The 23,619-nt window shown below is 38.0% G+C and overlaps 1 protein-coding gene across 1 annotated transcript in view; it reads right to left on the minus strand.

The window, feature by feature from the left end:
- LEMD3 (LEM domain containing 3) overlaps window positions 1-23,619 on the minus strand; it is an 84,458-nt gene that overhangs the window by 49,450 nt on the left and 11,389 nt on the right. The window contains exon 2 of the mRNA XM_081082302.1: window positions 1,136-1,173. Coding sequence (XP_080938428.1) covers window positions 1,136-1,173 — 38 coding nt within the window. The remainder of the gene's footprint in view (window positions 1-1,135; window positions 1,174-23,619) is intronic.

Consider the following 23,619-nt stretch of genomic DNA (forward strand, 5'->3'; position numbering starts at 1 on the left):
CTGATTTAGAGGTTCTGAACTTCAGTTTCCCTCATGGGAAAAATTATACAGAAGAAAATGAAGTCTTGTATTTCCCATGTTCATTGAGTACATTGTACAAATTTAAATTATGGTACCAGTAGCAGTGCTGTACTTAAAAGTGTAACTGTCAACTCTTTTAAAACAAATTATCTCAACAGAATATTACAAAAAAATAATCATTACAAAGTCTCACCCTAACAATCTAGAGTAATATTCTGTGGAACTAATTATACACTATTACACATCCCTCATCACAACAAATAATGTATTCTACACAGTTCTATATTACTGTCAAGTCCTACAATTAAAAAAATTAAGAATTTTGTATTGTAATTCAAATATCAATTTCTGAAGTGTCTATACGATGGTAAGCAAAAAATATTTTCATGTGAATAAAATTGGTTAAAATTAACATTATAGATCCTTTAAAAAAGAAATCATAAATAGCCAGCCTAAGGGATGTTTATGCCTTCCTGATGGTGGAACAGGCATGCCAATGAGCAAAAAGTCCAGAGAGAGACAGGATGAGGTCAAAGAGGACAAAAACTACTAGGTTAGGATATCCAACAACTTATGAAAACATGCATACTTTTAAGGATAAGGCCAGGTAGACAACACACCACTGCCATTTTACTGGCCAGCTGGTTTTTACCTTAGAGTGATAAACAGTTCAGCTCTTAGAGAAAATCTGTGTCAGATTTAATTACACTACAGTTAAGGAATACTAAAAAGAGAAAACTTACTGCTTCAGCCTAAAAGAACCTTTTTTATCTTTTTAAAATTGATTTTAGAAAGAGAACAGAGGGAGGGAGAGAGGGAGGGAGGGAGGGAGGGAGGGAGGGAGGGAGGGAGGGAAACATCAATGTGAGAGAGGCACATTGATTGGTTGCCTCCTGCATGGGCACCGACAGAGGCCAGGGATCGACCCTGCAACCCAGGTATGTGCCCTTGACCAGGAATTGAACCTAAGACTCTTTGGTGCATGGGCCAACACTTTAACCACTGAGCACACCAGCCAGAGCAAGGACCTTTTAAAAATTATTATTTTTAGTTGGTAATACTTTTATCATATAAAACATGAGACAAAATATCAGTATTATCATCTTTTACTTACTTGTATTGTTCCAAATGTTTCATCAAAGGGGTTTTTTACTATCAAGGAAAAAAAAGAGAAGAACTATTAGCATCATTTAAAAATGAAAATAAGAATCCCCCTAAATAAGTCCTCTTAAATGCCAGCATGTTTTTTGCTAAAACTGAATATAAACATGCAAATAAAATGTAAAACACACTGATGATAGTAACAGTCGGGAAAAGCATTTTTTCAGACTTATTATACTTAACCATTCGCACTCTGAATTTGTGGTGTTCTCCATAGTAATAGCAGGTGCTCTGATGTCAGAGCTGCTGGGTTCAAGTCCCAGCTCCATCACTTACTAGCAACGTGACCTTGAACTAACATCTACTTTGCCACTCTAAGTTGTAGTTTCCTTTTCTATAAAGGAAGGATGTAACAATGGCACCTACCTTAGATTGTTATTGTGAGGATTAAATGAGATAAATCTTAAAAAATGCTTGGCATAGTCTCAAACACTTAATATATATTACCTATTGTTACTGTTAATGACTGAATCATTTGTTTCCTCTTTAACTTGGTTTCTCTTCAAAACACTTCTAAAAGAACTTACTACTTGTGCAGTTTATAACATGCTTTAAAAATGAATAATTTAGAATTCTGACTTCTAATAATTAAAAAAAAAAACTTCCTAATCCTTGCTAATATTTTGGAAAATGGCAAGAAATAAATATACAGATCAAAGTACTTAAGGATTATCTCAGTACTAAACAATTTTGCATTTCCGATAAATATTATAAGGAAAGAATTAACCACTTTCTATCCAACCTCCCTATACTCACCCATCCTCCAGTAAAGATACCAACAAGTTTATGGGCTGAATTATGTAGCATCACTCATGATTATTATTTAGAAAATCCTCCTTATCATATATTTTTAAATCACATGTAAAAATAGTCAAAGCTTTGATACCTGGATCTCTATAATCCAGGTCACAACTAAGACTGAGCCTACAAAGTACTTCACACTCACCAGGTTTCCTTTCTGAGGTGCTTTTTTATTTTCATTTGAGAAAACAGGAAGTCCCATAGGAACCAGGAACTGCCTGATTCTGAGAATGTTCATGTGTAAGACCAGTTTAACAAAGTACAATAAAAAAAAATTTAAAAAAAGGGAAAAAATGTATCCGGCTAGCATCTATAGCAGTGGTTCTCAACCTTCCTAATACTGCAACCCTTTAATACAGTTCCTCATGTTGTGGTGACCCCCCAATTTCATCATTACAAATTGAACATAACTAAAGCATAGTGATTAATCACAAAAACAATATTGAATTATATATGTGTTTTCCGATGGTCTTAGGCGACCCCTGTGAAAGGATCGTTTGACCCCCAAAGGGGTCGCGACCCACAGGTTGAGAACCGCTGATCTACAGGGATTTTGCTAATAGATTTTTTAAACAATATTTTTCTATAGAGTAACAAAGTTTTAATACTGGGAAAGAAAAATTTTTGAAAGACCAAAAGTACCCAATAGGGGAAATAGAAGGAAGGAGAAATATAGCTTAAAGACTAAATAAAATGTAAAGAATTGGAACATGCTTGAACTAAAAAGACTCTTTTTAATAACATTCATTTTTATTCATGTAACATCTGAACAATTTAAAATAAAGCTATATTTAGTTAAATAAACCAAAAGATGCCCTGTCAATCTAGTTAAAATTAGAAATTTGATTAAAATTGGTCTAACAATACTAAAAAACAAGTCTTTTATTTGCTCTTCATAAATCTAAAATATTAAAACATAAAATTCTTAAAAACTGGTTTTAATGTCTATGGAAAAAAGCAACGATAGCATTATTTTTTTACTATATACAAAAGTATTTTTTTATCAAGATTATTAAATAAAAACCTAGCTCATCAAGTATCACTATGAAAGTACTAGAGGCCCAGTGCACGAAATTCATGCATGGGTAGAGTCCCTAGGCCTGGCCGGTGATCAGGGCCAATTGGGGCTTCCCAACTGCTGGCCAGGGGCTTTCATTCTGTGCTGCCCCCTGGTGGTCAGAGCACGTTAGAGCAAGCGATCAAACTCCCAAAGGAATACTTTGCATAATAGCCATATATATATATATATTGCTGTAGATTGTAGATGTTCTCCCAATAGACTGCTTTACTGTGAGTTTCTCACAACAGGGGCTGTGTGTCATTCATGTTTGTATGCCCAGAGCCAAACATAGTACTGAACATACATAGTTAGTGCATGAAAAGTGCTGGTTGTGCTACCTAGGTTAAATCCACTCTTCTTTATTCTACACTGCATGTTAACACTGAAGGGAAAGTATTAAATTCTGCAGGAAGTTGGAGAAGGCTATGTTCTGGGAAACAGGGAAGGGAGAGAGGGGATACGATAAAGGGAAAGCCAAAGAGCAGAACAATAATTCTGTTGAAAACCGTTACTCTGTCCTTTATATCTTTCTAGATTTCTGCCTCTTGTCTAATGGGCTAAAATACCCGAGAGTTTAACATATCTAAAAAGCCAACAATATACTTCCCATCCTACATATCTTCTGTTAAAAATAATTTTCCCCTATTTCGCTTGACAACTATCATCTACTAAATTGACAGATCTATAGAATTAATAGAAGTAAAATGTAGCCTTGGTCAAGTTTTAAAAAGAAATTCCATCTAAAAACAGCACTTCTGACAAACCAAAAGGCCTCAAATTTCTAAAAGAAGCATCTTTATACATCTAACTTTTTCTTCTGCCAACTCATTTTAGCATTTCTAAAACCACATCAACATCTTCTATCTCATCCAAATTACCTACACTTTTTAATGGGAACAACATATGTTGTTAACCCTAATGAAATACTCCTTCCTCCTCTGCCTATTAGTCAACAGTAGACGAGCAACCATATTCCAAAAGCATTCCACACAGCACAGCAACACACTGCCACTTCATTTATTAGCTTCTTTTCTAGGGGTGGACCTGAGAATAAATTATAGTTCTTATTACTTACCCTAAAGCAACAATAATGCCAAATTGCTATTTTAAACTTTATTCTTCCACCCCCTTAAAGGCACAAACTTGAAGTGACTGCAGATGTTACTGTCCTCTTAAATGTCCTATACCCCCAACATTACTGCTTTTTCTCAAATTCCTCCTTTTGTCCATTTCTCCTTCAACTTACAGATTATTTCAAACCTCAAATATATCAAACTTTTCTTTGTAAATGTCCTTAATATTTTTAGTTCTCTTTCATTTAAACTATCCTAATGACTGTAAAAGTCACATTCCTAAATATGTTTAATTATACTACTAGACTCCTCAAAATTGTCCAATGATTTCCCATCGTATTTTGCTTCAAGGAACTAAATTCTAATCTTGTGATACTTTCCTACTTACTTATAAGACACACATTGACTCCTTCTCCAAACCTCTTTCTCTCTTTTCCTCTCACATCAATTCTAAAAAATGTTACTAGTTTTACTGATCCTTTCTGTCAACTGTAAACATTTTTTCATTCTCTCAGGCTAAGATCAAATTTATCAACCATTATGAATTTCCAGATAAAAGGATGGAAATGAAATATCTCCACCGGTAAATGTATTCACAAAATATATATTCAATGTTGACCAAATAGACTGTTTTCCTCAGAAAGGCTTCATTTCAGTCACTCTGTGACAGTTAATAAAAGTCTGTGATGAACAAAGTTCTTTTATAACTCAGAAAGAAAGATAAACATTTAAGAAATACTTATGGAGTACTTTTGTGCTAGGCAACAGAAATAAGGCAGTGACTAAAATAAAAAAATCCCTGCCCTTAAGGAGTTTATGTTCTAGAGAGAAGAGACAATGAACAAATACAAATGCTTGACATGTGAGAGCGATAAGCAATCTACACTAATAAAAGACAAACATGCAAATTGACCGTACGTTCACTGTGCCTTAAGCCACGCCCACCAGCCAATCAGAGCAACTATATGCAAATTAACCCAACCAAGATGGCGGCTGGCAGCCACGGAGCTGAAGCGAGCAGGAGGCTTGATTGCTCCGGTGATGGAGGAAGCCAAGCTTCCCGGCCGGCTCTGTGCTCCACTTAAAGCAACAAAGTTTCAATTATAAAAGATAAATAAACCCCAGATACCTGCTTTCAGCCGGCCGTGGCCACGAAGCTGGAGCGAGCAGGAGCGAGCAGGAGCCAGCTCTGAGCTCCACTGAAGGCAACAAAGTTTCAATTATAGAAGGTAAATAAATCCCAGAATAAAAAAATAAAGAAAAAAATGAGAGGCTGGGAGCTTCCGTCACGGGGGGGGGGGGGGGGGGGTGGCCAGCATGAAAACGGCCCTCAGCCCCTCACCCAGACTGGCCAGGCACCCCAGTGGGGACCCCCACCATGAAGGGGGTGAGACTAGCTGAAAACGCCCATCATCTTCTCACCCAGGCTGGCCAGGCACCCCAGTGGGACCCCCACCGTGATCCGGGACACCCTTCAGGGCAAACCAGCTGGCCCCCACCCGTGCACCAGGCCTCTATCCTATATAGTAAAAGGGTAATATGCAAGCTGACCCTAACAGTAGGACTGGGAATGACTGGTCACTATGACACACACTGACCACCAGGGAGCAGATGTTCAATGCAGGAGCTGCCCCCTGGTGGTCAGTGCACTCCCACAGGGGGAGCTCTGCTATGCCGCAAGCCAGGTTGACGGCTGCCAGTAGAGCGGTCGTGGTAGGAGCGTCTCCCGCCTTCTCAGCAGTGCTAAGGATGTCCGACTGCAGCTTAGGCCTGCTCCCCGCTGGCAAGTGGACATCCCCCGAGGGCTCCCGGGCTGCCAGAGGGATGTCTGACTGCCAGCTTAGGCCCAATTCCCCAGGGAGCAGGCCTAAACCAGCAGGTGGTCATCCCCCAAGGGGTCCCAGACTGTGAGAGGACACAGGACAGGCTGAGGGATCCCCCGCCCCCCCCACCGAGTGCACAAATTTTTGTGCACTGGGCCTCTAGTCCTATATAATAAAAGCCTAATATGCTAAGTGTCCAGTTGACCATTCAACCAATCAAAGTGTAATATGCTAATGATATGCTAAGGCCACTCAACTGCTCGCTATGATGTGCATGGACTACCAGGGGGCAGATGCTCTGACCAGTAGGTTAGCTTGCTGCTGGAGTCCAGCTGATCGGGACTCAGTGAAACAAGCTAGACATGTCCTGGAACCCTCCCGGGGTCCCTCCCCAGCTGGCCAATCTCCCGCATCCCTCATCAGCCCTGATTATGCCCTGGTGGGGTCCCTTGGCCTGGCCTGTGCCCTCTTGCAATCGGGACCTTGAGGGATGTTGGGAGAGCCGGCTTTGGCCCGATCCCACAAGCCAGGCCGAGGAACCCCACGGGTGCATGGATTCGTGCACTGGGCCGCTAGTATTAATTAAAATGGTCAGGCCCAGCTGTCATGGCTCAATGGTTGGACATCAATCTATGAACCTGGAAGTCATAGTTCAATTCCCAGTCAGGGCACATGCCCAGGTTGTGGGCTCAATCCCCAGTGTGGGGCATGCAGGAGGCAGCCAAGCAATGATTCTCTCTCATCATTCGTATTTCCATCTCTTTCTCCCTCTCCCTTCCTCTCTGAGATCAATAAAAATATATATTAAAATATATATGTAAATAAACAAATAAATAATATGGTCAGTGAATGCAATAGCCATACTAAGAAGACTGCACTTAAATAGAAAGCTGAGGAAGCAGAAAGAACAAGCCATGGACAATCTGCTGCAAGGAAGAGGTAAACAGTATTCAAAGCTGGGCTTCAAAACCATGGTATTCAAACCTATGTCTGACTCCAAAGCCTACACTCTTTTCATTATAGGAAAAAACAACTACAGAAAAGAAAATATTTGTCTTACGGAAAGCATTCTTCTCTAGAACCTTCAGATTTGGAATCATTAAACTTTAATCTCCTTATGATATAATGTATAAAAAATGCCCAAAATGGGGGTAATGAGGACAAGACACTGCTATTGGAGAATACAATGCTGTGTGCTAGGTGAGGAAACTTCAAAACCACGTTCTCTAATTGTAGTTCAGGAAAAGACTTTCCATGATATATCAAAATATAAAATGTCCCATGACCACCACAGGCAGCATTAATCATTCCCCTTTTCTCTGCTGCCATGGCACTTTTTCATAAGACTGCTATAAAACTTACCACAAGTCATCCATTAAAAAAAAAAAAATCATTCTCTTCTGATTATGCACCATACTACATTTAAACAACATTTTGGCTTCACCTTCCAACATAAGACATTCACAAATATATATCAAATGCTGCCATGTGCCAGGCATTATGCTAGTTGCAGGAGATTTTAAAAATGAAATTATGCAAGCCCCATCTTCAAAAAGTTCAGTCTTGAGGGCAGTAACTCTGCAGATATGCACTTTCAAAGGCAGTCTCTTATAATTTTATAAATCCATAACCTTAAACCTAGGTTTTAGTATTTGGAAATTTCAAGTCATCTAGGCAGTTAAATTCAGCTGCCTAAATGACCAATTATCTCTCCGAGTTGTACCTTTTTGTAAACAGACATGCAAATTCTCAAATCCCATCTTCTAGCATTAATGATTTAAACAGAGTATAATTATATGTGAAGTTTGGGTGCGGGGAAATGTTTCCAACAGCTGCAGAACACTGCACCTGTGCAGCACACACTTTAGCATTTCACCACCAGCCAGACTAATCTAAAAATGGACAGGGTGAACAAGGCAGTACATTCTTTAGCAACACAGCACGTTGCACATTTGTTCTCTGAAAGTTTTCCAATTCTTCATGACTATTAAATAGATGGTCATTCTAAAAGACAGGAACAATTCACTTAAAGTATACTTTAAAAAGTACTGTGAATATTGGGATTAAATCAACAAACTAGACAAAGTTTTATGGACAAATCTGTCTTCTATAAAACTTGCCAAAGGTAAACTCTTGTACCACCCTGTTCTACTCATAAATAACTTTTCCATTTTAACCCTACCAATCTATCTGGATTTACAGAGGGACTGACCTAGATGGAGATAATGAATGAAAGAAAAGGGAAGAAGAACAAAAACTCAAAAGCTCCACAACTTCTCATATCATATTAAACTCTCAACTTTTCACTTGCCCAGTTTAAAAGAGACAATTCTGTGCTACTTCCAAATAAGCTATTCTTAAAGAACAACAGAAATACACAATGAAAAGGGCTTTAAGCGTAGGCATCAAAGTACTAAGAATATAACAAAAACTGAAATGTGTCCAAGAAAATAAAAGGTCAAAATTCCTAATTGTCAACAGCCTTATTATGTGGTTGGTTCTTATTCTTTATCTCTATATGATAAAGAACATATGGTTTCTTTCAACTTTGTGGTCATTTAAAAGTCTCATTTACTCACAATAAATATGAGGATTCCCTAGGGAAGGAAAAATGATAAAAGACTGTAACTGAAATTTGTCTTCATTCAAATGTTAATTTCAATTACAGTTATACCCAAAGTTTGGGATCTCTGTAACAAAAGCTGTAAGAAAGACTTCTAACCACAAACTGGTTGGCAAGTATTTATAGAGCATATTCTATACACCGTGTTCTGGGAGCATTACTCTTAAGCAGTGTTGGAGATAAACCAATGATGATATATAATGTAATCAAATACCACCTGGGAGTTTAGTATAGTGTGCTTAAGAATTCAGGAAGGGGCAAATAACTTCTGCCTAATACACGTAAGCCTTACAAATAAACCAAGAGTAATAAAATGGAATAAACTACTAAAAAATGCAACACTGATGGCATGGCTCAGTGGTTGAGCATCGACCTATGAACCAGGAAGTCAAAGTTCAATTCTTAGTCAGGGGACATGCCCCAGTTGTGGGCACAGTCCCAGTAGGGGACGTGCAGGAGGCAGCTGATTAATGAGTCTCATCATTGATGTTTCTCTCCCTTCCTCTCTGAAATTTACTTATATATGTATATACAAACAAACACCTCACTCTAGTTAATATACATGAAATATTTAAGGGAAAAGTATCCTGTCTGAAATACATTTTTTCAAGAAGACAGAATAATGAATAGAATAATGGATAAAATATATACTAAAACAAATATAGAAAATGTTAACTCTAGAATCTAGATGTGCATATATGAATGCTCACAGCAAAATTCTTTTAATTTTCTGTTTGAAATTTTTCATAGTAAAATGCTAGGGGAAGAAAAGTATAAAAAACAAAACAAAAAATATTTGTTCGTGGTGCTAAATTCCAACCAGAGAACTGATAAAAGATCATTTCAATACTTAGGTATGTTAGGTAAAAAAAAAAAATAATTTTTAAAGCTGCAGCTTATTATACAAGAAAGAACATTTCTTCCTTTCACTTCAATCTAAATTCTTGAAAACTAAAAAGAAAAGTTCCTTTTTTTTGCAAAAATAAAAACCAAAACCAAAACCTAGAAGCGTTATTGTACTGTAAGGGATTGTTTTATTTTAGAAAGACCTGGATAATAATATAATAATAGTCTTATTAACTTCATACAATTTACATTTACAAATTAGATTTTAACTTATCTCTTTTACTAAAATAATGTCAGAAATTTGGCATATACAAAAATAGCCAAAATATAGGAGTTTATGTCTAATAACTTTTAAAAAGTAAATGTTTAACAAATAGTCAAAATTACTAACATGCTTAACCTATGGAATTGGAGGTAATAATTTAACAAGACTGGCTTCATTTACCTAAAATAAAATTACTAAATTAGAAAGTTAGATCTCTAGCAAATCAAGAAAATAATAATATACTACACATTTGAAAGACCTTAATGAGTTTATCCCTTCCAAAAATGAACTCTGATATTTTAATATAACACCCATAACTCAAAGAATATTTGACAGAATTATTAATTACTGAAGGTAACTAGTTTCCATTGAAACAAATGTTTAACCCAAGGGAAGACTTTTAAGAATATATCAAGAGCTTACTCTAAGATAACTAGTTAATAATGAATCTCTCCCCCAACCCCCTAAGTCTTTAATAGCTTAAAACTTCAGAAGGAAACAATTAGGCTGCTGCTTCCACCTAATGTCATTAGCTACAGACACTCCTGTTAGTTTCCCCAATGTTGGGAGGAAAGATAATATAAGAACACATGCTAATAAAGACAAGCTACTGTGTCTTACATAAATTATAGGAGCTTTATCTTACTATACTTCTCAAAGTCCAAAAGTTTAGTGATCTGCTTTTTCAGTACTTTCACAGAACTCTTGAAAACTTTACACATATGCCATTTAAAGAATTATATTACTGTAGGGTAACAAGTGAAGTGAATAGAAAAATAAAAGCAAGTCAACCCACAAAGGTTAGATATAAATCTATAAATAAAACCAAGCATCTGTGCAACAGATAACTTGGCAGCCAAAGCAATTTATGTTAATGCATACTGTAATTTATTAAACATGGTGACAGCTCACTGTATTAAGAGATTTTAAGCATTAACTGTTACTAACTAGAGACTGTAACACTTTCTCAAGGTTTACACTATCAAGAATACAAGTGAAACTCTATTATAATTAGGTTTGTTCTGAAAGAATACTGCTAAATGAGAATTTAGAGTCAAAATGGATCTGTGACATACTATGTAACCTATCTCCAGTGCAATGCAATAAAGCAACATGCATTTCCCATACAATTAAATACAAGAGGTCTTCTACTTAGTAACATTCTCAATCAAATGCATGTGTTTAATATTTTCAATGACTAGAGACAATAAATACTACCAATATAGTTTTGTGTAGAACAAAGACAATATGCAAATAATAAAATTGAAGAGAGAAAAGCTGCAGTGCAATGAAAAGGTAAATAGAACTAAAAAAATATTTTTAATTATAGTGTTACTAGTAACCCAGTGAACAAATTCATGCACAATGAAAGAAAATTAACTAGAGCAGTGGTTCTCAACCTGTGGGTCGCAATCCCTTTTGGGGGTCGAACGACCCTTTCACAGGGGTCGCCTAAGACCATCGGAAAACACATATATAATTACATATTGTTTTTGTGATTAATCACTATGCTTTAATTATGTTCAATTTGTAACAATGAAATTGGGGGTCACCACAACATGAGGAACTGTATTAAAGGGTCACGGCATTAGGAAGGTTGAGAACCACTGAACTAGAAGAAATATTTTAATATCACTATTCACCCTTTCTCTATAATAGAAGTGTCAACCAAATTCACAATCAACAATGACAGATGGAAACACACATGTGCGATTGGCACCAGAGAGAGTTTTATATGTATCACGCATGCGCAAGTCAACTTAGCCTTTTAAACTAATAGATATAGAACAAACTTGCTTAATTAGACCTGCTTTCTGATTTAGCTAAACTTTTTTCAGCCCAGTGAAGCACCACAACTTCTCTTTCAGGTAATTGTCAGCAACACAGCAGTAAATATCAACACAAAGCAGATTATTATTGTAGATCATGCAGGGAGAACAAAGGGTAAAATATTTAACTGCAGCAGTGTTTGACTATATTCTGCACAGTGAGAAAACCTTAAGTCATTTTCAAGGTCCAGCATTTCTTACTTCTTTTCAGTCGGGTCAAATTTCTAAACTTTCTAAATCTCTGTTTTCCAGCTAATGAAAAGAAAATAGGATTCCACCGAATCTCCTATCTACTTATTTCAGGACTTCTGTGAGGATCAAATGAGATGAGGCACGGGAAAACGCTTCACAGACATTTGTTTATAGTGTCAAGTGTTTCCACCTGGCTAAAGTGTTCCAGGGCTGAAGAAACTGCAAGGAGGCTAGTCACTAGGGAAAGGAAGTCCAGCGTTGCTACGTGATGTCATTACCTGGATGGAGGGAAGGACACTTAGCATATTACATAGATAGGTAGGTAGGTAGGTAGATGATAGATGATAGATAGATAGATAGATAGATAGATAGATAGATAGATGATAGATAGATAGATGAGAGTTGCATGGCCTGCTCTTCTCCATTGCTAGTGGAAGTGGAGTTCTTGGGGTGCTACTGGAATAAGAATTTCCAGAGGTCACCAGGAGAGAATGAAATGTGGTAGAAAGGTTTATTCACATGGAATTATATCCCTAGGTTTCTAAAGTCCCATTTCCCTTAAACCAGTCCTGAAAAATGTGCAGATGGGGATCCAAAAAAAGCTAAAAAACAAAAGCCAGTGTCCAAAGTTTCCATTCCATGGTGGACTTGAGTCTGGCACAGAATCAGGCTAGATCCAGTCTATCAGTTCATTGTGCATGGGGTTCACATGGCTGTGAACCATGTGGGCGAATGCAGATAGCCCCACAAGCCAGGAATCAGGTGCAAGCAGCAAGAGCGAAGGGGTCAAGAAAGCCAAGAGAGAGAACTCTTTTTGTTTATGAGTTTAAGTATCAAATCTTCCTGCGCTTGCAGTGGCCACATCTATTCTGGCCAATGACTACTCCCAGATGTGACTGACAGGTAATCCCCTTCCCCTATGTTACCTGGACTTTACTGGGCATGTATCTATCCCGTCTTTGTCCAGTCCCCTCCCCCAGGATCTGTGGGGCACAGACCTGGCGAGTGTTAAACTGCAGCTTTCTGGCACAAATGGCATGCCTATATTATCTGGCCTTCCCTTTACTCCTTTCCTGTTAATTAATGAATAACTGAGTTAATTATAATGGTATCATTAGTTCTCATTCTACTCATCAAATGGGGATAAGCAATGTAATTCTGATAAGAGAGAAAAGGGCTTTATATGTATAGACAAAGCACAAACATGAACTAAATTTGAAGCTAAAAAGGAAACTCCCCCCTCATTTACTTTATGAGCAATGTGCTTAAAAGTTACATCTTGACTTTTAGCTCGGGAAGAAACCAGACAGAAATGAAAAGTCACTTGAGAAATAGAGCAGTTTAAGTAGGTCATTATTAGGTACAAAATAAAACCACTAGATAAAACAAAATATAAGCAGGTATTACATGCAGTAAACTAGGCTAAATAAGACCTTTTTTGTTGGTTACAATATATGGAACCTTAAGAGTGAAACCCATACTTCCACATAAACACAATGGCCAGAAAGTACAACACACACTGAAATCATATCAGATTTTCACCTAATGTCTATTTCTAACTTCTACAACTTTTATTTGTAGCAGAATATCTGTAAATTGATGCTAAAAAATAAGACACGCAGTTCCCCACAATCATCTTATTGGCTGTTATGGTCAATAAATAAGCACATGCCCTAGAGCAGGGATCCTCAAACTACGGCCTGCGGGCCACATGCAAATACAAATACTGTATTTGTTCCCGTTTTGTTTTTTTACTTCAAAATAAGATATGTGCAGTGTGCATAGGAATTTGTTCATAGTTTTTGTTTTTAAACTATAGTCCGGCCCTCCAACGGTCTGAGGGACAGTGAACTGGCCCCCTGTTTAAAAAGTTTGAGGACCTCTGCCCTAGGGCAGGGGTGGGCAAACTTTTTGACTCGAGGGCCACAATGGGTTCTTAAACTGGACTGGAGGGCCGGAACAAAAGCATGGATGGAGTGTTTGTGTGAACTAATATAAATTCAAAGTAAACATCATTACATAAAAGGGTACGGTCTTTTTTTTCAATAGTTTCATTCATTTCAAACAGCCATATCAGGGCCGTAGTTTGCCCACGGCTGGTCTAGGGCCTAGACAAATTCTGAGATGAGAGAAATGACAATGTCATCCTATCACCTACTCTCAGTTGCCCTGTGGCTCTTACACTGTAAAAACTTCAAACACTGAGTATGATTATAACGTTTAAAGATGTACTATGGTCATTAATACTTCATTAGATACTAAAAGAGCCTATCTTACATGGGAGGGGAAAAAAACTGGTCATTATGAGAGGCCATATGGCAGTCTCTAAATCTAGGGGACTTAGTATCATTTTGACTTAATTTTTGCTTTATGCTCTGACTTCAAAACCTCACTTTAGCCCCTGGCCGGGTTGCTCAGTTGGTTGGAGTGTCGCTGCATACACCAAAAGGTTGCAGGTTCGATTCCCGGTCAGAGCACATACCTACCAGGTTTTGGGGTTGTTTGATCCCCAGTCGAGGTGCATACAGGAAGCAACCATCCATGTTTCCCTCTCGCATTCTCTCCCTCCCTTTCTTTTCCTCTCTCTCAAAATCAATTTTTTTAAAAAAAGAAAACAACAACGTATCCTTGGGTGAGAATTAAAAAGAAAAATATCACACCTAACTGCACAGAACTACTATATACTAAAGATGGAAATTTGAACTGGTCAGTAACAAAACAGTTTTCTAAACCAAGTAAATAAAACTGATACTTTAATGACACCCATTTAGTAAATGTTCAAGGCATCTTAAAACTCCCAAATTATTACTAATTTCAAACTTATTTCCCCACATACCACATCTTATTTATTAAATTCCACTGAATAAAGTACTAAGGAATACCAGATGAAAACTCATTGTACCTTCCCACTTTGGAAGATCACAGGCCATTTTGAGAAGTTGATAAAATCTATGAGCCCTCTCCCCAGAAAACTGCATACACATTTAAAAATGTGCAGCCCTAGCTGGTTTGGCTCAGTGGATACAGCGTCATCTTGCAGACTGAAGGATCCTTGGTTCGAGTCCAGTCAAGGGCACATGCCAGGGTTGTGGGCTCGATCCCCCATAGGGGGCATGCAGGAGGCAGCCAATTGATGATTCTCTCACATCACTGATGTTTCTCTCTCTCTCCTCCCTTCCTCTCTGAAACCAAAAAACAAAAACAAATATATATATATGAAAAGTGCATATAATTTCAAGGAGTTCCTATTCACCTGGAGTCCATTTATAGCTTCTTTAAGGATCATGGGCCATTGGAGTTAACTCCTTGCCTGGTAGAATATGAGACTTTTTTTTTAAAATATATTTTATTGATTTTTTTACAGAGAGGAAGGGAGAAGGAGAGGGATACAGAGTTAGAAACATCGATGAGAGAGAAACATCAATTTAGCTGCTTCCTGCACACTCCCTACTGGGGATGTGCCCGCAACCAAGGTACATGCCTTTGACCAGAACCAACCTGGGACCCTTCAGTCCACAGACTGACACTCTATCCACTGAGCTAAACCAGTCAAGGCTATGAGACTTTTTTTAAACGGGGAGGTAGAAATAATTCCAAAGGAAATCCACAAACAAATACAGAGAAGACACAAACAATATAGATAGTATATGGATTCAAATCTTGCCACTTACTAACTTTGGACAAGTTCCTTACCTCCCTAAGCCTCAGTTTCTTCATCTAAAAGTAATGATAATACCTGGCTCTTGGGATTGTTTTAAGAAATAAAAGCATGCATGCAAAATTCAGCACAGTACTGAGACAGAGGCAGACTCACAAGTACAGACCTAGAGTTCTTTGAGTCTCTACAGTCCTAAAGTCTCTACAGTCCCAGTCCATATACACCCCCAAAGCAAACCATCAGTTTAAGACTGTCTTTATGACCAAACTAGTTTAACCCAACTAAAATATCTTTTCTCAAACCCCATTGCCCAAAGTAGCAAGTGACTTCTAAGAACTCCTTTAATTCTTATGATCTTATGTGCCAAAAATGTTGACTTTTAAATGTATCTGCTTTTATTCATGCAGTATGACTTCCCCCAGAACCAGGATTCATAATAAAAAATTGACAAAAAGAAAACTTTGGCAACAACCCTGTAACAAATTAATAGTAAAAGTTCTTGTAAATTAAAGCACAAAATAACGTATTTATTTACATTTATGTTCTACTAGTAGCTACAGACTGACTTACCAGAATTTTGACTTGCTACTGTAAGCTGTTTATTCCTTCCCCCATTAATTATATACCCTAGTATAAACTATCTTTTTAAATATGTGTATGGATTTTTATTTATTTAACTATAGTACTTATACTATGGTTCTTTACCACTAAGCAGCTAGTGATGAACCTCAGTGTCTTTTAGTCCACATTAAATCCCAACAAAATTAAAGCAGAAAAGAGAAATGTAAAGAAAATAGATGTGATTGCTTGAAAAAAATTAAATAAGCAACTTAAACTAACCCAATAGAGTGTTACACTCCTATTTTTAAAAATGCATTTGGACTGCTATTCTGCCCCCAAGCAAGGACACTAAGTCACCATAGTTCCTCTCATTTTCCAGCCCCAAAATTACAGAATTGTTTTTAAAGGTACTAAATATTTTTTAAGTAATTGGGTGGTATTTCCTTTTTCCTTCTTTGATGGCAGAGTATTAGTATAATTTATACCTATTTTATATTAATTTCAACCTAGTACAATTTCTAAAATTTAAACTACAAATTAAATTTTTAAAATTTAAATGAAGTATACATTTTCCTCTACGTAATGTTTACTTCTGAAGTTATGTCATTTAGATAAATGAAAAGTATCTCTCCACATTGAAAGGCAGAAGGGTAAAATGGAAAAAAAATCTCTGGAGTAAAGAATACTAGCTCTGCCCTGGCCTGGTGGCTCCATTGGTTGAAGTGTCACCCCACACACCAGAAGGTTGCTGATTCGATTTCCAGTCAGGGCACATACCTAGGTTGCGGTTCGATACCTGGGTTGTGGGTTCGATCCCTGATCAGGGTGTATATGGAGGCAGCAATCAGTTTCTCACATTGATGTTTCTCTCTTTCTCTCCCTTCCTTTCTCTAAACTCAATAAACACTAGAGGCCCAGTGCATGAAATTCGTGCATGGGGTGGGGGGGGGGGTCCCCTCAACCCAGCCTGTACCCTCTCCAATCCAGGACCCCTCAGGGAATGTCCAACTGCCAGTTTAGGCCCGATCCCGGGCCTAAACGGCAGTTGCACATCCCTCTCACAATCCGAGACTGCTGGCTCCTAACGGCTCACCTGCCTGCCTTCCTGATGGCCCCTACTGGCTCCCTTGCCAGCCTGACCACCCCTAAACGCCTCTGCCGGCTGGCCTGGTCACCACCCCCCCCCCCCCCCCCGCCAACCTGATCGCCTCCAACTGTCCCCCCTCCCCCGGCTGGCCTGGTTGCCCCTTACTGCCCTCCCCTGCCAGCCTGATCTCCCCACGCAGCCTGCTGCTCAGTTGTTTGGTCGTCCCTCACTACCCCCCCCTGCCGGCCTGGTCGCCCCACTCAGCCTGTTCAGTCGTCTGTTTGGTTGCGATGGCACCTGGCTCTTTATATATATATATAGATGTCTCCAGATGAGGATTAAAGAAAAAAGAATACTAACTCTAACATTTATGACTTGTGATCTTAGGCAAGTCATCTTCTCTGGGACTTTAGTAACCTAATGTAAAATGGGATGTTTTTTGACTATGCACAGCAATATGAAAGGGGAAGGAATTAATAAATCTCAGCTTTTTCTTCTCTTTCCAATCCTAGCATGAATAAAAAAAGGCACTCAAACTGTTGAATCTCAGAGGAAGGAAAGGAGAGGAGGGTGTGTGGGAAGAGAACAACCAAGGAACTTGTATATGCAAATATGCATAACCCATGGATAGACAACAGGGTAGTGAAGGCCTGGGGTGAGGGGCGGGGTTGGACTAGAAGGGATCAATGGGAGAGTATATGTAATACTTTCAACAATAAATATTTTTTAATGGCGCTCAGTTTACAAATTAACACAATATATCACTACTCCATTCCTCATTTGTCTCTGTCATAGAGGTAACTGAGAAGAAATGACAGAATTCTTAGAAAATCTGTTAGGAAGAGACAACTAAGACAAGGCTCCTGCCAAAAGTCTTTTATGTCTTAATTTTCACTAACTGCCAAAAATGTCACTAATCAGAGATAGAATCTAGGTTAATAAAGATCTTGTATTTAAAGTACAATCACCTCTGAGATTAAGGGGCTTTTACCAGTTGGTAGTTTGGTCAGTTAGTCATTTAAACATTATAACTGATCCCCTGACATCCACTATGAATGTTTTAAAAACAAATGTTAAACTATAAACAGTACATGTAATTTCTTTACAGCATGCTTTAAGCAATGATTTTATACTCTTTAAGTAAAAGGACCTCTTCACTTATATCCCCACAATTTTAGTATTCACTTACTAAGAAAATATGACAAAATATATATATACCATAAGTATAATAATTATTTGTATTCTAATCACAGCAATATTGATACTATACAGTTGAAAAACAAAAGTGTAATAATGAGAGGGGAAAATCATGTGTTAGGTCCTCAAACAACACTTTGTAATGGATATACTTCCCAAAATGTTCTCAGCCCACAAGTTAAGAACTACTGACAAATTTTAACTGAAAATAAAAATGTAAGCAACCCAACTAAAACACATATAAGGATAAAAGATGATTTAGAGAGGCTGGGCTAAACTGATTCCATTGGCTCAATCCTTACTAAAGACATTCACATTATCAAATTTTATCACAAATTCAATTTTTTAAATCACTTATTTTTTAAATTACTTATTACAATTTTTAAAATTACTTATTTTTTTAAATCCTCACCTGAGGATATGTTTTTATTGATTTTAGAGAAAGGGGAAGGGGAAGATAAAGAGAAACATAAATGTCAGAGAGAAACATTGATTGGTTGCCTTTGGTACATGCCCTTACCGGAGACCAAACCAAAACCTAGGTATGTGCCCCGACCAGAAATAGAACCCACAAACTTTTGGTGTATGGGATGATACTCCAACCAACTGAATCACTTGATCAGGGCAAAGTCATGTAATTTTTATTGTCAGAATTCTACAATGAATTCAATCAAATGGCTTTCCCTAACATTTACCTAAAAGTAGCTGAAGAAATAAAAGGAGTAAGGATTGGTAAATGGGAGGATATATGAAAGTGGAATGCACTATAGTGCAATGGTTAGAGGATAAGCTTTCAAGTCATATTTAACAACATAACTCCATAACTCCTCTCTCTGATCTATAACGATGGACAAAGTAATTGACCTAATCCTCCATTAAAATTACCCGGTTATAAAATGATGTAAAAAGTGCTTAAGCAGACTAGATATTTACACTTGCCAAGCACCCAATAAATGGACCTACTATTTATAAGGCATTATGCTAAGTGAAATAAGTCAGAGAAAGAAAAATACTGATCTCACTTATATGTAGAATCTAAAATAAAAACACACTGAACTCATAGATAACAGAGGACAGATTGGTGGTTGCCAAAGGTGGGGTAAGGAAGTGGATGAAATGGGTGAAGGTGGTCAAAGGTACCAACTTCCACATATGAAATAAGTAAGTCCTGGAGATATAATGTATGGTGACTATAGCTAACAATACTATATTGTATATCTAAAACTAAACCAATTCTACATTAATGCTAAAATATGCTTCTATGGGCTAGTATAGGAACTTAAACTTAAAAACAGTATAATTAAACATGTTCTAAGTCAATGGTTCTCAACCTTCCTAATGCCGCGACCCTTTAATACAGTTCCTCATGTTGTGGTGACCCCCAATTTCATTGTTACAAATTGAACATAATTAAAGCATAGTGATTAATCACAGAAACAATATGTAATTATATATGTGTTTTCCGATGGTCTCAGGCGACCCCTGTGAAAGGGTTGTTCAACTCCCAAAGGGGTCGCGACCCACAGGTTGAGAACCGCTGTTCTAAGTTCAAACAACTATTTTTCACATATCTGGAAGACAACACATATTCAAAAATTAAAGACTGCCCAATTTTCCTATTGGAAGCAAACAGCCTATCTTTGTGAGCAAATATTTGCTAGAAATCCAAATGTAATACAAATAAATTATTCAAATTCATTAGCCTATTTGGCTCAGTGGATAGAGTGTCGGCCTGCAGACTGAAGGGTTCCGGGTTCGATTCCGGTCAAGGGCACGTACCTTGGCTGCAAGATCCTCTCCAGCCCAGGCCCTGGTCAGGGCATGTGTAGGAGGCAACCAATCGATGTGTTTCTTTCACAGTGATATTTCTGTCTTTCCCTCTCTCTTCCACACTCTCTAACAAATGGGAAAAGATCCTCTTAAAAAAAAAAAAAAAAAAAAAAGATGCTGCTAAGTATAAAACTACCATAAAATAACACCTGATAATAGAACTGAGGTAAGTTTTACAATTCAAAAAGCACAATGAATAAAAGTATCGCCCTCCCCCCAAAAAAAGTATCCCAACGTGAGGTACTAAAATCCTTAAAAACTGTTTTACACCAATAAGTTTTGTTTTGTTTTTTTCTCAACAGAAGCTGACTCTTCCCTTATCTCCCAGGACAGTCATGTGCCAGAATCAAAAGGCCATTTCTTCCTTCCACATGTCTAATTTGAAGAGCTGTACAAAGCAGTTTACAATAGAAAATGGTGAAAAGAACAAAAGAAAATATTCCCAATAAGAAATATGAGGCCCAGCCAGTGTGGCTCAGTGGTTGGGCATCAACCCATAAACCAAGAGGTCCCAGGTTCGATTTCTGGTCAGGGCACATGCCCCGATTGTGGGTTCAATCCCCAGTAGGGGGCGTGCAGAAAGCAGCAGATCTATGTTTCTCCCTCATGGATGTTTTCATCTCTCTATCCTTCTCCCTTCCTCTCTCTCTAAAATATCAGGATATCACTTCTACTTTAAGCTAAGAAGTCCTATATTTCTTAAAATAAAGAGTAATTACATCATTAGTCACTGCAGTGAATTGAAAATAGCTGAGCAATGGCAGAACTAAATCTCACTTAGCTACACTAGATGGCTATGCTTTAAAATAGTATAGTGAACATGACAAGATTTTAGGGTCGTACTCAGTAATACGTCCCTGCTCTGCTACAAGGATTTTGACCTTAGATAAATTAACCTTAGACAGAAATTTTATACTGATTATATGTTGAAAAATAATAAACTATATATACAGGATTAAATAAAATATATTAATAAAATTAATTTCACCTGTTTCTTTTTACATTGTAATGAGGCCAATAGAAAAATTAAAATTATGTATGTGGCTTGTATTATATTTCTATTAACTCTAATCTAAACAAATCACACATTTGATTCTTTCAATGCAAAATGTGATGAAAATTTCATTAAGTGCCTCATATGAACAGTTTAGACTAAAGAGCCCTAACGCACTTCAAATTCCTTATATTCCATGATGTTTAATATCCTGTTTATCAAATCCATTTTATTATTTTACTAGAGGCCTGGTGCACAAAGTTCATGTACTAGGTCTGGGGGAGGGGAGGGCGTCCCTCACCCTGGTCTGTGCCCTCTCGCAGTCCAGGAGCCCTTGGGGGATGTCTGACTGCCGGGGAGCGGGCCTAAGCTGGCAGTCAGACATCCTTAGCACTGCCGGGGAGGCAGAGGCGGGAGAGGCTCCCACCACCACCACTGCGCTCACCAGCCATCAACCCAGCTTCTGGCTGAGCAGCACTCCCGCTGTGGGAGTGCACTGACCACCAGGGGGCAGCTCCTACATTGAGCATCTGCCCCCTGGTGGTCAGTGCGTGTCATAGAGACTGGTCGACTGTCTGCCCCCTGGTGGTCAGTGCACGTCATAGCGAGCAGTTGAGCATCCTTAGCATATCATTAGCATATTATGCTTTGATTGGTTGAATGGCGGACTGGATGACCAGACACTTAGCATATTAGGCTTTTGTTATATAGGATAACCCTAATCTCATGATTACCTCCATTCAATTTATTGCCCATTCATAGGGACACACCTCATCTTCCCACTTTAGCAATAATAGTCCTCTTATTATCTTACAAACTAACTGAAGAACAGCGTGTGACAGGCCATCATTCTCTACCAGCTATATGCACTATCTGTTCTTCAGATAATGTTAACACAAGCTTACTCTAAGACCTATCCACATTCCTAAGAATATTTCTTAGGAAATATTTTTGTCTCAAATTCACTACTATATTTTGGACTAAAGCAATATATCCCATCCCTATCAGCAAATCTACCTTTCAGTGGCCAATAAGGCTAAAATCTAGTTTTAAATTGTGCTTCATAACCTATTAAATAAATATAACTGAAAAAATAAGAATATTATTTTTCAGTGCCTAGAGGTAAGGTACCAACTGTAAAAAGATAGTTCCTTTTATCTGTTAGGACAGCTTGAGAGAAAGGTGTAAAACTACTGATAATGACTATAAGTTTAACCCACTCTTCTATCACTTATTAACATTACTGACAGTACATGTCATAGTGCTGAACATGTGTTGCTTAAATGAGACACTGTAGCTGGGAAATTCTAACTTACAGTATTAAAAATATACAGTTATATATCCCTTCAAATGTCTCTAAGGCAGTGGTTCTCAACCTTCTGGCCCTTTAAATACAGTTCCTCATGTTGTGACCCAACCATAAAATTATTTTTGTTGCTACTTCATAACTGTAATGTTGCTACTGTTATGACTCATAATGTAAATATCTGATATGCAGGATGGTCTTAGGTGACTCCTGTGAAAGGATCGTTCGACCGCCAAAGGGGTCACGACCCACAGATTGAGAACCGCTGCTCTAAGGCATTTCCCTTATCTCCTACAAAAGTCATTGGCTGGAAGTAACCTGATTTTACTATCCCCTCATTTGACAGATGCAAAAACCAAGGCCCAGAGGTTATAAAGTGACTTACCTGCCCGAATAAAGTTAACAAGTGAGAAAAGATGCATAAAAAAATCTTTCACTGCCTGGTAGCTAAGACTGTGGACTGGGAGATTGTGGGTTCAAGTGCTGGCTCTAAAACTTAGAAACCACCAGGCCGGCATGTTCAGTGGTTGAGTGTCGACCTATGAACATGGAGGTCACAGTTCGATTCCTGTGACATTTTCATTTTTTGCAAATTCATTCTACATGTCTTTCCCTTCTTTACTTTTTAAATTTCTTATAAAAACGTGCAAGAAACGAAACTATTTCTTTTGTGTAGAGTACACATTTGGTAAATTTTACCATAGGGCATACCCAACAATGTGGGGGGTGGAAAGGAGGCAGTGTGTCTGGGAGAAGTGTCATTCCTATCATTCTAGAAAGTATATACTCATTTCCTGGTATTACTTGGTACATGATAGGTGCTCAATAAATAATTTATGGGTGAGTGAATAAAGGAATGGAAGGAACTACATAAATATTTCCTTAAAGTGAGCTAAATCAAACAAGTAAGCATATGTGATACTGTGGAAGGTACCATTAAAAACCTAGAAAGTCATCAATAAGGCTAACCATGGTTCCAAGCCATAGCTTAGGGACTAGAAGAAACAGATACTCTAAAACGTCCCCACTTCCAGTGAGCACCAAAGCCCCACTGAAGCAAGTCTTCCCCCGGAGGGGTGTCTCCAGCACAGAAGTTCTCCCACTGCAGACACAGCTGATTCTCACAGCCAATTGGCCTGGAGGTCAATTCCTCCCAGTGATACCTACAACAATCAAGACTTAATTACAACAAGACTGTGCACAAAACCCACAAGGGGGTGCACCAAGAGTGTCCACCTCAGGTAATTGGGGAGGCTAAGCCACTGGGCCCTATAGGACACCTAGCACAGAAA

Source organism: Myotis nattereri, assembly GCF_964212035.1.
Source record: "Myotis nattereri genome assembly, chromosome: 2".
Taxonomy (NCBI): domain Eukaryota; kingdom Metazoa; phylum Chordata; class Mammalia; order Chiroptera; family Vespertilionidae; genus Myotis; species Myotis nattereri.